Source organism: Sminthopsis crassicaudata, chromosome 4, assembly GCF_048593235.1.
Source record: "Sminthopsis crassicaudata isolate SCR6 chromosome 4, ASM4859323v1, whole genome shotgun sequence".
In the NCBI taxonomy this organism is placed as follows: domain Eukaryota; kingdom Metazoa; phylum Chordata; class Mammalia; order Dasyuromorphia; family Dasyuridae; genus Sminthopsis; species Sminthopsis crassicaudata.
The window spans coordinates 361162766-361179749 of record NC_133620.1 but is presented as its reverse complement, the minus strand read 5'-3'; the positions used below and the strand labels follow the sequence as shown (position 1 = coordinate 361179749).

General features: G+C 36.8%; 1 protein-coding gene across 5 annotated transcripts in view; it reads right to left on the bottom strand.

Moving 5' to 3' along the window:
* The window catches only part of TOM1L1 (target of myb1 like 1 membrane trafficking protein), a 56358-nt gene that overhangs the window by 39104 nt on the left and 270 nt on the right, over window positions 1-16984 (bottom strand). For 2 of the 5 annotated variants that reach the window (XM_074261835.1, XM_074261832.1), the window contains exons 2-4: window positions 16608-16691; window positions 11915-11999; window positions 8470-8548 (exon numbers count right to left, since the gene is read on the bottom strand). In XM_074261835.1, coding sequence (XP_074117936.1) covers window positions 8470-8548; window positions 11915-11952 — 117 coding nt within the window. In that variant the 5' untranslated portion in view covers window positions 11953-11999; window positions 16608-16691. Of the gene's footprint in view, window positions 1-8469; window positions 8549-11914; window positions 12000-15230; window positions 15423-15491; window positions 15892-16607; window positions 16692-16984 lie in introns of those variants that run through there. The other 3 variants (XM_074261830.1, XM_074261831.1, XM_074261834.1) reach the window with 2 other exon arrangements.

Below are 16984 nucleotides of genomic sequence, written 5' to 3'. Positions count from 1 at the left end.
TTTTATGCTTCTTTTAAGTCTTGTATTTGAAAGTTAAATTTCTATTCAACTGTAGTCTTTTCATTAGAAATACTTTAAAGTCCTCTATTTCATTCAATAGCTATTTTTGTTCTCTGAAAGTTTTATTCTCATTTTGCTATGATAGATAATTATGGTTAGCTCCTTTGCCTTCTGGAATATCACATTCTAAACTCTCTGATCCTTTAATGTAGAAGCTGCTAAATCTTGTCTTAGTCTAACTATATTTCCATGATATTTAAATTGTTTCTTTCTAGTTACTTGAACTAGTTTCATCTTTTAGGTAGGAGCTCTGGAATTTGGCTATAATATTCTTAGGTGTTTTCATTTTGGCATCTTTTTCAGGAGGTGAGTAGTAGATTCTTTCAATCTTTATTTTACCCACTGGTTTTCCTTAATAATTTCTTGAACTATGATTTATTTCCATGCTCTATTTTTGCTTAAGGCATTGAAGTAATCCAATACATTTTCTTTCCTGGACTTATATTCCAAGTCAGTTGTTATGCCAATAAGATAGTTCACATTTTCTTCTTTTTTTTTCATTCTTTTGATCTTGTGTTATTGTTTCTTGATGTATCACAGAGTCATTACTTCTACTTGCCCATTCTAATTTTTACAAAATTTTCTTCATTTAATTTTTGAACTTTTTTTCTATTTAGTCAATTCTGCTTTATAATGAGTTCTCTTCAGTGAATCTTCCATTTGGTCAATTCCACTTTTTAGGGAGTTCTCTTTAGTGGATTTTTGTGGCTTTTTTACTATTTGGCCTATTTTTTTTTTTAAGATACTATTTTCATCAGTATTTTTTGTGTCTCTTTTTATCAGGTCATTGAGTTGCATGTCTCTCATTTCCTTTCTCAATTTTCTCTCTATCCCTCTTATTTGATTTTTAAAATCCTATTTGAGCTCTTTTAGGGCTTAAGACCAATTCCTATTTTTCTTTGAGACTTTGAATGTAGATATTTTGAATTTATTATTGTCTTCTGAATTTGTGTTTTGATCTTTCCTGTCACCATAGTAACTTTCTGTAGTTTGCTCATTTTTATAATCTATTTATTGACTTTTAGCTTTAAGTTAAAGTTAGGCTGTGCTCCTGAGTAGAGGAGTACTATCCCAAGCTTCAGATTTTTCATGCTATTGTTTTCAGAGCTAGTTTTAGGGGTTCTGTAAGTTTTCAGTTCTTCCAATGGTATGATCTAATGAAAGGTTATGGTAACTACTCTCCAGGCTGGCACTCTGCTCTGTGAACAACCATAAACGCTACCCCACCCAGAACTGTGACCAGGGTCCCCACTCCTACTAATGCTCTCCCTCACCCTGGGACTGTGACCAGGACCACATACAGGCAATACAACATCCTGAACCCATATCAGCAAAGAATAGCCTATAATTTTCTTCTCTCCTGTTGTCTGTTTTTTGCCACCTCTGGGCTGAAAGTTCAAGAAGCTGCCACCGAGTTACCAATTTGGTCACTCCCAATGCCTGCTGCTTGCTTATTGGGTAGGGTCTGAGTGGATGAGCTCTGCTCTCATGCCAATGAGAAAGACTTTACCTAGTGACCTTCTAAGTTGTCATGGACTGAAAATTTATTTCACCCCTGTCCTTTTGAACTTTTGTACTCTCCAGAGTTCATTATTTTAAAGTTGTTGGGATAGGAATATGAGAGAGCTCAGGAAAGTTCCTGTCTTACTTTGTTGCTTTGGCTTTGTCCCTTCTCCCTCTCCCCATTGGGTGTGTTTGGTGTTTTTTTTTTTCTGGTTTTGTTTTGTTTTATTGAAGTTCTTTTATTTTCAAAACATATGCAAGGATAATTTTTCAACATTAACCTTGAAAAAACTTATGTTCCAATTTTCCTCCCTTTCCCTCAACTTCCTCCCCTAAGATGGCATATAATCCAATATATGTTAAACATGGTAAAAATATACGTTAAATCCAATATAGGCATACTTATTTATACAATTACCTTGCTGCATAAGAAAAATCAGATCAAAAAGTTAAAAAAAAAAAGAGAGGAAAAAATAAAATTCAAGCAAACCACAACAAAAAGAGTGGAAATATAATGTTGTGATCCATCCTCAGTTCCCTCAGTCCTCTCTCTGGATGTAGATGGCTCTCTTCATCACTAAACAACTGGAATTGGGTTTGAATGATCTTATTGTTGAAGAGAGCCACGTCCATCAGAATTGATCATTGTACAGTCTTTTTGTTGCCATGTGTAATTATCTCCTGGTCCTGCTCATTTCACTCAGCATCAGTTCATGTAAGTCTCTCCAGGCTGTTTTGAAATCATCCTGCTGGTCATTTCTTACAGAACAATAATATTCCATAATATTCATATACCACAATTTATTCAAACATTCTCCAATTGATGAGCATCTACTCAGTTTCCAGTTTCTGGCCCCTACAAAGAGGGCTGCCACAAACATTCTTACATATACAGGTCCTTTTCCCTCCTTTGAGACCTCTTTGGGATACAAGCCAGTAGAAACACTGCTGCATCAAATCTCCATTGGTTTTCATTCTTAAAAGGGAATCCCTATTCTTTCTTGAAAGGGCAGTATCATGGCTAGAGCTGTGGTTAATAATATCACTATGGGAACTAACTGCATGGGATAGATAGAAGAGAGAAGCATAATAGGAGACTAATTTGAAATTCCAAAAGTCCAGGAGAATAATAACAAAGTACTGAAGTGGGGAGTGAGTTAGTGGAAAGACAAGGATAGTTACAAAAAAAATTTAAAAAAATAAAATTTGCCTTAGATATGTTATAATCAGCAGGTAACTTGAAAATCAGGAATTCCTCTCAGGGGAGAATAGTTGAGGCTGCTGAGACAGACTTCAGAGAGATGAAGAAGCTTTAGTTGGAATCACAAAAACTAAACATCTCTCTGGGAAAGGGTGGAACATAAAAGGAGTCAAGAAATCTGGATTTATTCTATATTTAGATAATAGAAGAGAAGAAGCCACCAAAAGAGATGGAGGACAGTCAGAAAAACATTTTGCTATAGAAAAGATATAGCAGTCAGTAATGCTGAACAGACTATAATGTAAAAAGGCCATGAGAAGAAAGATTGTGTCATCAGAATATAATTTAATTACTGATTTGGGCTTGGCCACTCTGGTCAGAAACATCAAGGATACAATAGCAACTAAAAATATGTAGCCAGAAAGAAGAAAAAACGGGAAACCATTTAGAATTTTTAAAAATAGTAGGTTGAATTAGAATGGATAGCAAGAACATGATTAGATAAACAGATGACTTTTGGCTTGAATGTTGTATTTTAATGAAAAAGATATAACTGTAAAAGAAGCTGTACTCCATTAAAAAAAGCTTAACCCATTTCTTCTTATCATTTGGGACAGAATGCCACATTTGCTTTAGAATAAGTTGCCTAAATTCTAGTTGCTAATTATTTCAGTTCCTAAAACAATTAGGAAAGTGCTGATAGAGCATAATTTCATATTGTCATTTTTATGAGTGGAATTAGGGATTCCTGTTTCTCAGTTCAGTTTAATCTGTAACTGTCTACTAACTAAAGCTTACTAGAGACTCAAAATTAACCCCTGTCCTCCTTGAAGCAATAAAAAGAAATAAGTGGCTAGCTTAAATTCTTTTTAATCTCAAATTGCTGCCATTTAAAAGAGAAGATGCTCAACAGAGATTATGTCTGTGTGTGTGAAGAAATCAGTTTATCTGCTCATATTTCTCTATATGTCATAATCCTAAATGAGACTCTTGCTTCCCGGTTTTGGCTCTATTGCCTGTTTCAAAGACATGCCAGGCTTAGGACAAAGAAGGACTATAAATTCTGCATGGGAACCCCATTAACTGAATTAAGGGCAGAGAACTTATGACTTCTTTGGGGTTCTAGGGAGTTGACAGGGGTACACAGATTAAAAGGCTTGATGATGTTGCATAACTGAAAAGTGTGGAAAGGCATAGAAAGCATGAAAGACTGGATTTAAACACAGGTCTCCTTCTCTAAAACCAAAATCAAAATTATAAAACAAAATATGAGCCATCAGTGCAAGTATTCCTCCCTTCATTGGATCAAGCCTTAATAGCCAACAATTCTACTGCAGCTGGATGGACAAATGGATAGTATGTTGAACCTGAAACCTGGAAGACCCCAAATCAAATCTAGTCTCAGAAACTTAACAGCTGTGGGATCTTGGGCAAGTTTAACCTCAATCTGCCTCATTTTCCTCATCTGTAAAATGGAAATAATAGACTCCCATCTCCCAAGCTTGTTAGGAAGAGAATTGAAATGATATCTATAAAAGGATTTTGTAAACCTTAAAATATTATTTAAATGCCAATTTTATTTTTATCAGCATCATCATCATAATCTAAGATTTTATCTCAGAAATGTATGCCAAAAATCAGGCTTGCTGTAGGAAAATGCTGTACTGAATTCGAGTACTTTTGCCCTCTTGATTATTTTATATTTATCACAAATACATTTGCATATATATATATATATTTGTATTATGGATATAGATACAGACATTGTATATAGTTGTTTGCATGTTGCTGTCCTTATTAAACCGTGAGCTCCTTTAAGACAGGAACTATCTTTTGCCTTTCTTTGTATCTCCCATTAGCACAGTGGTTAATTAACCCTTAGCAGCACTGATTATATGCTTTTTGACTGACTAACTGCCTTAAGAGGTCCCAAACAGATGCCCAACAGAAGGTAAAGTAAATCAAAATTTACTTAGGGAACCTATAACTGGGATTTCAATCTAGATTGAATCCAGTTCAACCACTGTTTATTTTCTTATCTACCTATGTGCAAAGCCCTGGGGAATATAAAGACAAAAAAGAGAAAAATCGTCCTTGCTCTCAAAGAGCTTACAATCTACTTTGAAGAAACAATATGTAAACAGTACATATGGGATAATTTAAGGTTGGAGAGAGTACTAACAGCTAAAGGAATTAACTAAGTTCTCTCATGTTTCTTCTAATAAATGGCTTCTATGAAATTATATTCTGAAAATTAAGCACTTTTTTCTCAGATCCTCTAAAGACAAAAAGGGTTGTTTACATGAAGGAGCTCGTGAACTGGTCCTTAATTATTTCTTCAAGCTCTGAGACTCTGGAATAATTTGTAATAACCTTCGTGTGACATCAAATAGGCAACAGAACTTTTATATGAAATTCCAATTAGTTAACATCTAAGAAAAAGCAACTTGCTTTCCATATATTCTTAGTTTATCATGGGTAATAAAATCTAAATCAACACTGATATCATGGTTTTTCTTTTTTCTTTTTTTTTTTTTTTCTTTCCTTCTCTTCTGCCCATTTTTTCTAACTGTAGCTTGAGAAGTGGGTAGGATAATAGCCTGGAAGTCAGACCAGACTTGAAACTCTGCCTCTATCATCAGTGACCTATGTGACCATGAGTATACCACTTCATTTTTCATTGCCCTAGGAACTGAGTAGTGATGACTCTAAAATTTTTTAAGTTGTAGATAAATTGCCCAAGTATTGAGTGCCTATGTTGTGAAGAGAGTTTCCACACTTGGAACTTTCAAACTAATGGCTCAGATTTAAAACAAAAATAAAATTCTTTGCAATTTAACCTTTTTTCACACTCACAAAAATGAAAAATATGTTCATTTTCAAACATTTGAATACTGGTGATAATATAGAGAGATAATGTGTAACCTTTACCCCCGGCCTCACTGATTTTCTCTGTACTCTATTAGAATTTAGTGCATATTTCACAATTTAATACTTACTGCACTTTCTTGCATAGTAGCTTTGGGAAGCACATGAACAAAGGTTGCACAAAATGAGCAGGCACCATTGGGCTGTAATGGTGCTAGGGAACTTATGAATCACAGTGATCATGACTTTGTATTTTTTCTTTTGTATTATCTTTTTTAAGTTGTCTGCAGCTTCCTTAGAGCAGAGACTATGCCTTATATATTTTCCAATATCTCATGGCATATGCTACCATTATAAGTAACAGGAGGTGCCAAATACTTAATGACAGAAAGCATCCTCTTTCCTCTCCATGTAATTGCTTATAATGATATTATCATCTGACATATTTCCATCACTATTAATTATTTTAAGTACGATTAATATTTAGCTCAGCTTCTTAGAACCCAGAGAGGCTGCTTTCTAGAATACTATGACTTAAACAGTGTATTATTGTATGCAATTAACATCAGGGAGATCCCAAGACAAGCTATTACCCACTCACCTATTCAAACAGAAAAATCAAATTAAAAGAAAATATAAGAGCCTTAAAACTTGAAACATTTTTATATGATCTTATTATTAATAATTATTATTAATTCCTTTCAAAATTATGTTTGGTTTAAATAAATACTGAAATTACAAAGTAATTATTTGAGCACACATTTCTGGGGCAATAATCAGGCTGGAGATACAGTCCCTGCTGCATTGCATGGGACACTGGACTGTAAATCCTAATCCTGGCTGGACCAGACTAACTAGGGTGAACTTGGATAAGCTAATTTACCACTCTAAGCCTAAATTTCTTTGATGGGGGTGGGGGGGGAAAACTAGATAATTTCAAAGTTTCTCCTCCACCTCTAAGATTTTGTGATTTTTCTCTTTTACTCATGTAAGAATCTACTATTGCTAAGTATTATCACGGAGCTAAGACTATGTAATTCTTTCTAAGGTGGAACAAGTGAGTTGTCACCACGGCTTGGAGAGATAAGAGACTAAATTACCTGGGATGACCATTAGTTGTAATCAAACCAGAATGGGAATATAAGGAAAAAAAAAAAAAAGGTATACGAAAGGAATGAATTAGAATAGATATAAACATCTCTGAGATTCAACTTGGAGAGACATTTCATTGATTCATTAGGGCTCTTTAGTGCTGTCCTTGTATTACTATCAGGTTGCTGTGCATGTACAGAGCTATAGTAAATGGTTTTTAATGACTGAAATTGGAAACCTGAGACATTCCAGCATCTACTCAACAGCTCTCTTGGTAAACACTCCCAAAGCTCAGAGGTGAGGTGTGATTCTGCCTGATTAGTACTGTAACCATGCATAACTGATGTGGTACTAGAACAAACAGGGAGGCGTGCAGGGAAAAGGGAAAGCAATAGAGTTTGTATTCAGATGGAAGAAAGGCAGAGTTTGAAAGCAGGTAAGTAAAAAGAGCCCTCACCAAGGTTACTGAAAGTCATATGGAAAAGGGATGGAAGGGGGAAAAAGGAACAAGACAAATAAGCTTCTATACCCAAATCATGGAAAAACAATAAAGAAAATGAAACTAATAAGGAAAAAACCCTTAATTTAAAGCTGATTGTTGCTAGAAACAATAATAGAATTGTCTTGATGTAAATAAAACAATTAATATTATAGGACTCTAAAATATAATTAAGGTAAAAGATGAAACTCATTTATATGTCACTGTATAAAAATAATAAAAAGTATTTTTTAAGGGTCAGGATATGTATGTGTATGTATTTTGGGCAGGAGAGGGGCTGTTTTCAGTAACACCTACACAATTGGCTTGAGTGGATTAAGGCCCATGATGCAGGTCTGAAATCATTTACTCTTTATTAATAAATTAGGACATTATCAGAATTCTGTTGTAACCAAAATCCATACTAACTGTAAATTACTACTTTATGAAATAGGCAGGACAAGTACAACTTCCTCAATTGCTAATTTTACTCAACTGTTTACCTCCCCATAAATATTGATTTAAGTATTACCTCATTCTAAATAATATATATATGTATGTGTATATATATATATATATATATATATATATATATATATATATATATATATATATACACACACACATATGCATATAGAATATGTAAACATACATACCATGCAAACACATGTGTTGTATTCATGCATACAATATGTGTGTATATGTATAATATACATATGTGTATACACACAACACATAAATATACACACACATAATTCCCAGGGAGAAAACTCCCTCTACCAATGCAGAATGACTATTGCTCTATAATTTATACTCATAGGAACATTACCTGGTACATTAAAAGGATAAGTGACTTGCCCCTGACATTTGTCAGTAGTTGTTAAAAGAGACAACTTATTTCTGAAACTAGTTATCTAAGCACAATGTCATATAACATTATAAATGTCTGCTTCTCACATAGTATAGAGACAACTTAGTGAGCCAATTCTGCTCCTGGAACAAACTGACTAGGTATCTTGGGCAAGTCACTTAACTAAACTCTCTGTGTCCCAGGTAGTTTCTCTATTAGATTATCCACACTATAAAATTACCGGATGGATAGATAAACAGACAAATAAGTTAGACAAATAGATAGGTAGTTAGGTAGATAAACAAATATATACATATGTATGTAGGAAGGTGTGTGTACTCCTGCAGAATTTTAAAGAAATCTTTCAGGAGGCAAAGGAATTTAAAATTTTAGTAGTGATTATATTAAAGTACTCACTGATAAGGTAAGCTGGATCTCCTTGTGATTACAGTTCTTAGAAATCCTTTTCTTCAAAGCTTTTATTGCCTCTTTTGGCCTGTGACAATAGAGAAACAGTAAACAAATCAATTTATTTACTTGATTTCTAAAAGTGTTCAGATAGAGAACCCCAAGGGGGATCATATGTCAATTTTCAATGCTGATTAAGGAAAACTACAGAACCATGGGAATATCAGAGATGAAATCATACCACTAAGTTCAAGAGTGACGAAAGTCCAAATCTCTTGACTACCAAGTCTAAATTGATTCCCCATGATATCACATTATGTGGCATATACTTAGCTTCTTAAACTGTGGGTTATGACTCCATATAAGGTGCATAACTAAATGTGAGAGTCACAAAATTATGATTATTGTATGATTTTGTATGTATTTTGGTTGATGTATTTTATTTAAGTATGATCTATTAATGTTTGATTTGTACACCTATATGCTTGAGGCATGTAATGTTCTTTGTTATTTTTCTAGAGGTTTCTGGGGCAGCCTTCTTTTCAGTTCGGTAATCACTACAAGAATAGCCACGTGTTAAAGTCCAAAAGTCTTAATTGTCTCCTTCACCTAGCTCAGCTAGCTTTCTCATGGCCTTCAGAGGGGACTTGGTTTCAGTGGAGAAAATGCAGGACAGGCCAGTCACTATAAGACTGATGAAGATGGAATCTGTCTCTTCATCCTTTGGCTGAGTTTGTCTCAGTTTATATACTCTACACTGAGTATAAGACAATTATTATATCACTAGGAAACCATTATTTGTTTTAAAATTAAATCAATCATAGTGGATTTACAGAACTATTAAGCACCATGCTGAACTAGATAACCATTGTCTTTATCAATTCCACTGATTTAGCACCTTTTAAGAATCCTTGTTTCACAGTTCTGGCCCTTAACAGAGGCACATAAAAATCTCTTGGGCAAAAAAGAGGTAAAAGGAGAAAAAGTTTAAGAAGCTCTTGTTTACAATGAAATGCCCTTCAAAAATCACTAAGGCTTGCTTGTTACCTCCTCCATTGATGAATGTTTTTTGGCCACTATTTGTTGCCACAGGAATGACTTTGATCAGTTTATATGACTGCTGTTTTAAGCAATCCCCAAGGAGTTATTATTGCAAGAGGGATCTACAAATCTTACATGCACCAAACATTGGCATTTTATTTTTATTTTTTTTTTTAAACCTACCTGGTAATTTCAAGGATATGGAGAATTCCCTGTAAGAAAACCTCTATCAATGCAGATCAACTCCTTTGATTATACTGGGAGAGAACTGCCTGGGATGGTTGAGAAGTTAAGTGAGCTACCTATGGGACACACAGAGGTCTTCCTGGCTCCAGTATCAGTTGTCTATCCTATATACCACAGCTACTTCTAATATTTAGTACTAATAAAATATGCAGCATTAACACAGTATAATAAACAGGTATGCATTCTGTAACTTATGCATATAATTCCCTATACAAATACTGTTTTTTCAAATGTAGATGCTATTGGGATAAATAATATCCAAGAAAAAAGTGTTACAGAACCCAGCGAGGATTTTTGTCATCAGGTATTTTCATAATCAAAAACACTCAAAAAAATTACTATCATATAAGTGTTGACAAAATTTTTTGATGTAGAGAAGAAATCTACATATTTGAAAAAGTGGGGAACCTTATTTTGTAGACAAAAAATTAACCAATTAGAATTCAGGGGCTAAAGTTTATACCACCTATTCACATTTCTCAGAGGCTTGTTTCATCTATGAAAGGTTTAACTCAAGAAATTAATTAATTATATGGCAAATATTTAAATTACTGAAGAGCAAACTATTTTCAAATACTTTAGTATTCTTCATCTGCATATAAAAATGGATATCTGCTACAAAATGTTTTATTATAGTAGTCAAGACTTCCATTCGATAGCTACTTATCTGAATTATAGACCAGAAAGTAATCAAACTCTATTCATCAACATAATCTATAAAAGACTAGTTTTTCCTCTTAGTTCTGATTAATGAGACTCTGGTGAACTCAGAGAGTTCTCTGTAGCAACATAGAACAGAGATATCAAATATTGGCAGCAAGGCTCACCCAAGTGCTGCAGAAACAGATTAAAATGGACTTGGGAAATAATTAATAAATAAAACCACAATAAAACATAATGTTAATATATGATGTTCTAAGTCAACATCAGCCTGCAGGAATTCTTATGTATCCTGTTTCTACTCAAGTTTGACACAACAGGCATAGATTACAATCCATTTGTGACTTCCTATCCCATGCAATGCTTGTCTACATATTCTCATATCATCTACAACTGGTCAATGTGATGGGCTCTTCTTCTAGGTCTCTCTTAATATGATTCAGGTACCAGTTCAGGATGTGAGCTATACATATTTCCCATTAGGTTTTACTCTCAATACATGACCAGCCTGCCCATCTACATTTTAGGCCATATATCTCTATGATAATCTCTTTTAGACCAATTGCTGTTAGAAAGCAATTTGTCAATGATAATGTGGCACAACTTATTTATACCCACCATATATACTTTTGAATTGTCTTTGGATAATGAAGGATATAGTTTAATTTGGAGAGTTCTGATTTGTTGAATACTGTGACATTCCATGTTTCACAACCCATTTTAATTTCCGGGGGAAACCTGAAGTCCTTAAAAGTTCCCCACCATTTCTTAAACAAAATTCAGATTATTCTTTTCAGATTATCTAATTCAGGGTAATTCAGCTATGAGATTATGCTTATGTAAACTAAAAAGAGGAACATACCAAGCAAAAGTATAATATAAAGATTCTGGGCTGATGTCATGAAAAAATGAGTTTGTCCTATATTTTTGACATAGGGATTAAAAAAATCTATTTTTGACTATACCTGTACTTAATTAGTCAGATGACCCAAATAACCAGATTTAAGAATTAAGAAACAGGAAATCTATTACTTCAGGGCAAATGAGTTGTTTTTTTTTTTTTTTTTTTTTTTTTTTTTTTTTTTTAATGTTCTCCATAATATGTATTAACTAGAAACAGTGGCAGATAGAGTTGTAGGGCATGAAAGAGACTCTGCAGAATCATCAATCTTAGCTCAGGTGTGACTTCAAGAGGACATGCTATTACATCTGGGTGGATGAATAGTCAGCCAATTTTTGCAACCTTTTATCAAACAGCAGGAAAAGGAGAAGGTAGAGGGAACAGGAGGAGCTGTAATGGATTCTTCAATTATCCTCATTTGGAAAGAAGTTGTTCCATGACTGGCATTTCTTTAAAGCACAGAAAGGGCACTATGCAACAACTTCTGAACAAGTAAATTAGGCAGGCTGTTTCCAGAAAAATGAGCTGGGTTCTTTCTTCCAAGATGCCCCTCTTTAAGAAGGTAAAATCAATCCTCCTCTTAAACCCCAACCCCAATATACTCACCCATCTTTGTTGGTGATAATCATGTCACAGATGTGCATGAACTGGCCCCAATCTTCAGTCTGAACGCCTGCAAATGTAGCCTTTTCTGTAAAGAAAAGGCAACTGTTTTTTACCCTTGGCAAGAATTTCTTGAAGATAATCTTTTATCTTACTGAAGCAGTCTGAAATCTTGACGAGAAAGTCTCATTAACTTCAAACCAACAAAAGTAAGCAATGAGGACTTATTCATTCAAAAGCATTTATTAAATACTCACTGTATACATAGGAAAGTGCTAACTGCTAGGGATATAAACACATACCATAGTGTTGAATCATTTTGCTTACTTTTTCCTTTATTTGTGGTGTCAAGAGAATATAAGTGCCTTGAGGGCAGGTGCTTTTGTTTAACTTGTGGAATAGAGGTTCCATTTAAATTTGATCTGCCCAGTAATTTGACTACATAAAAGACGTTGTTTTATAGTTTGAGGGCATTCTTTTTAAAAATGCAAATATGGCTAATTATATACATATTATACAAAATCAGCCTTCCAGGTGCTTACATTTTACTGAGAAATACAACTAGGTTGCCAAGTAGAAAAGTGCTGAACTTGGAAGTCAGAAATTCAGCTTCAAAATCATATCACCTGTTTCCTAGTCAGTAAAAAGCATACAATAACAGCACCTAACTCACAGGTGGTTGTGAGAATCAAATAAGTCAAAAGTGCTTTGTAAAACTAAAAAAAAAAAAAAAAAAAAAAAAAAAAATCTTCCTAATGTTGCTTATTATTATTAACCACTACTATTTAGGGATACTTAAGTGCAAAATTATTTGAACCAGAATTTTCATTATTATGGTGAATTATCATCAGCAATGGAAATATGCAACTCATTCCTAACATAGTTTTTTTTTTTTTTTTTTTTTTTTTTTTTTTTTGCTATCGCAATTGGGGTTAAGTGACTTGCCCAGGATCACAAGCCAGGAAAAACATAAGGTCTTAGAGAATAGTCTAGCTTAGTTCTTAAAGATCACACACATTAAAAGCTAGTACTAGCAATTCCTGCTATCCCTTGCCCCTAGTTTCCCCTCAAATACATACATACATACCTGCATTTATACATATCTATCTATCTCTATTTTTGTAGTGATTTGGGGAGATAAGGGCGAATACTTAGAAGGAGGAGGTTTTGAATTGGAAATGCCTTCAGAAGAGTGGCACAGAAGGGTCACCTAGGGAAGTGACAATTCTAAGAGCCAAAGTTGCATACAGAAAGCACTGATTTAAAATCTATCAGCATTAAGAACCAAAGTACAATTGCTGCTATTCCTTTCTCTGGCACTCCTCACTAGCTGGCCTATTAGTAAGGCAGTTCAGGTCCCACTGACAGACATCAAGAAAAGAGTGGCTGGCTGAGAAATCCCCAGTGTGCCAAATGCTTCCTAATTTGCTTAGAAATGGAGTGACTTGAATGGCAAGGCTAAGGCGCCTTCACATTCTCTCTCTTGAAACTTCAGACAAGAAGATTTTTAACTAACTCTAAATCCACAAAGCTTGGCTTCTCCCATGGCAGTAGAAAACCTTGGGGGGGATAATAAAGGACAACCCAGAGCTATAATTTCCCCCCAAAATTTTCAGTTGAGCATTTGGCCAGGTGTATGATCTGAACTCATGGTAGGGTAAAGAGGTAAAGAAAACAAAGCAGAGGATAGCTTTTATTATTTTATTTTTTACCCAGGCATACTAGAGTCTACACAATGGAGGAATATGGTGTGGGGGGAAGGTTTGAGAGGTCTTAGCAGAGTTGCCTTGAAAAGAAAATCCTCCCATATTTAGGTTTTGCAGAAACTAAATTTGTCCATTAATTCACCACTGGAATTATTGCTTTGATATTTAAAAATGATCTTTTAAAAATGCAAATACATATAAATCTATCAGATTCTGGCCTCCTACAGGAAGGACTTCGAAGTGGGAAAGTAGAAGGGATTAAGAGAGAATGGATGATGACAAAGGAGTCCCATGATGTCCATTTGTCTCAATCACAGAATTAAATTGGCCTAACTGGCACTGATGAGGGAGGGATTGTAGGAGAGATCTGATTTCAGGGAAGGGTGATTCAGCTAAGGGCAGCTAAGTGGCACAATGGAATCTGCCTTAGAGTCGAGAAGACCCGAGTTCAAATTCAGCCTCAGACACTTACTAGCGCAAATCACTTAACACTGCTTGCCTCAGTTTCCTCATCTGTAAAAATAAGTTGGAAAAGCAAATGGCAAAACACTCCAATATCTTTGCCAAGAAAACCCCAAATGGGGTTCACAAAGAGTGAACATAACTGGCATACCTGAACAACAACAAAACATTTAACCAAGACTGGATAAGGCTCCTCCAGCTACTATTGATGCTACTTGACACAAACTTCTGCCTCCAGCTCCACCATACAGTTAAGTACCAAATATCATCTCAACCATGATTGTCAGAGGGGAGACACTGAGTTTTTAGACAATCACACTATCTTTCTAGAGTCAACAAATTAATCAAGAAGCTTTTATTATGTCCCCACAATAAGCAAAGTGGAAGCTAGAGAGCTGATCTCCATTCTGGCCTAAGATCATGGGCAATTCACTTAAACTCTTAGAGACCGAGGCAACTAATTCTATAAACTGCACAGAAAATACAAGCGTATGGCGAGAGGAAATTTTCTCATGCAGAAGTTCCCCATACCATTGAATTTGCAGGTACAGTTCCTATTCCTATATTCTAGGCAGGAAAGACACAAAAGCTTTAAAGTGGCTGCCCAATTATAACAATTGAAAAAAAGTTCACAGATAACTAAATACGGGATATCTACAAGATAATTTACACAATGATGAAGGAAGTACTCTTGACAACTGGAGAAATCAGGAAATGTCTGGAACAAAACACTCGCCAGGGAGCAGAGCCTTGAAAGAGAAAAATCAAGAGCTAGAACTGAGCTAGTTCCACCAAAGTACTAGAGTACTGGTTTTTATTCTATTGTACTTCAGGGTTAGGTAGTCTCGGGGGAAGAAAAGGAATAAATTCTGCACTCTGGCTTCCCAAGCCTCCAGTGGCTTTCATACCCCTCCCTCCCAGGCCCAGCAATTGGTTTAATCTTCACTCTTTGTTTACCCAGGAAAACCACAGGTCAGGCTTTTCGATGCCAATTTCCTTTTTTAATAAGAAAGGCCCCATTGAGCAAAGGTGAGGAGTGTTTGGAGCTCAGCTAGAAGTGATCGTGCCCCCTCCCCACCAGCTACCCTTCAGGCTCCAAAAGTCAAAGGGAGATGCTCCCGAGGCAGTAGTTCTCCCGCAATCAGGTTCACCTGGCTCACTTCTCTTCCAAGGCTCCAAGAAAGAGACAAGTAAATCCTGGAAGCCACGCGAGCCAGCCACGGGTTCGTAGGCTGTGAGGAAGTGGAGGGCTCTGGGGAAAGGAATGGCACCACGGTGTAAGGTCCAGGAGCTAAGGTAAGGGTTGGAAAGGTGCAGGTGCCATGAACTCAGTCCTCCGCTGGCAGGGGACTGCGCAGGATCCCGGCTCAGGGCACTCCGCTGAGGTGCTCACCCCGCCTCTGCCACCTTACCTATCAGGTGGCCCACTGAAGTCCCGAAGGGATCTTTGTGGCTCTTCCCAAACGCCATGGTGAACCCTCCAAGCCGGGCCCAGGAAATCCGCCTACGCCCCCCCCTCCTCCTCCAGTGGCCAGCTCCTCCCCTGCTCCGCGCCCTGGCTCCTCCTATCCTGCCATACACTCGGGTCCTCGAGGTTCCCAGGCTCCTAGCTTCGCCTCCTTCCCCTCTCCTAGCTGGGCGGGGCGTACCGAGGCGCCCAGCCCACCTGTGGCACACTCAGTCACCCTAGCCCTAGGGCGGTCCGGCCCGACCGCCGCCCGCAGCGGTCTGGAGCCTGGGCCGGGCTGGGCTGCCTAGCCTAGGGTGGCCCGGAGGCGGAGCAGCTCGCTTCCCGCCCCCCGCCCGCAGGTCGGGACGGGCGGAGGTAGCGGAGCGCCGGGAAGCGCGGATCCCAGTGGGTGTGACGTGACTGTAGCCCGCGCCTTGGAGTCCGCTGGGCTCTTGGGAAGAGGGGCTGCGCTGTTTCACCTGTTCCCAGCTCCTGGGCATAGGGGCAGCGCCTGCTAGACTGGCACAACCCGTGTTTTCAGGAGAAAACTATTCCTGAGAGGAAAGGCATGAAATTAGTTCCCGAGACGGAGGCGCTCTCTTAACCTGGACAGCGTGCTTACTGTGTTCCTCTGATCTATGATTATAAATCACCTTTTAAATAACAGCAAAGACAAGAAATAATTAGCCTTGGCCAGTAGGAAACTGAGAAAAAGGAATTGTAGTGAGTAGGAAGAAGTGAATCTTGGGAAGGAAATTATTAGTCCTCCCCCAACTCTCCGCCCGCTTCCCACCTCCTGTCTGGAAACCCAAAGAAAAAGGACTTGCAGGGATGGGTTCCTCCGCTGGGCTTGGGGCCCCGAGGCTGGGAGGGAATGGAATTTCTGGGAAGGTTCAACCTGCTGACTTGGTAGGCAATGACTACACACCTTCCAATTGTTACCTTCCGGGAGAAGTTAGATCATTTCCATTTCCTCCTGCCCGGTTAATCATGGATTGGGAAATGCTGGCCAGAGTGAGAAGTTTGGATTAGTATTGCACTTCTTTGTAGTGGTAGTACAAATGAAAGTGAGATAAACCTTAAGTGAGATGACAGCTCCTTGAGTCTTGGGTCTTCATCCTTTTGCCTTTTTCCTATTTTCTTCCACAATTCTTTTTCAGTCCTGGAGATAATGGTGAGAAGAATAAGAACAGAAAATGTTTAATAAAGTATTGATAAGATTGGATGGTTGAATCTTAGATTATTTCTCTCTCTCTCTCTCTCTCTCTCTCTCTCTCTCTATATATATATATATATATATATATATATATATATGTATTTCAAATCCCCTCATGATATGCTATCTTATTATTTTGATTTTACTGTATACATTTTTCTTGAACTATATGAATTATATATTTTTATTATGATTATAATATTTTATTGTATTTATTATCATGATATTTTATGTAATGG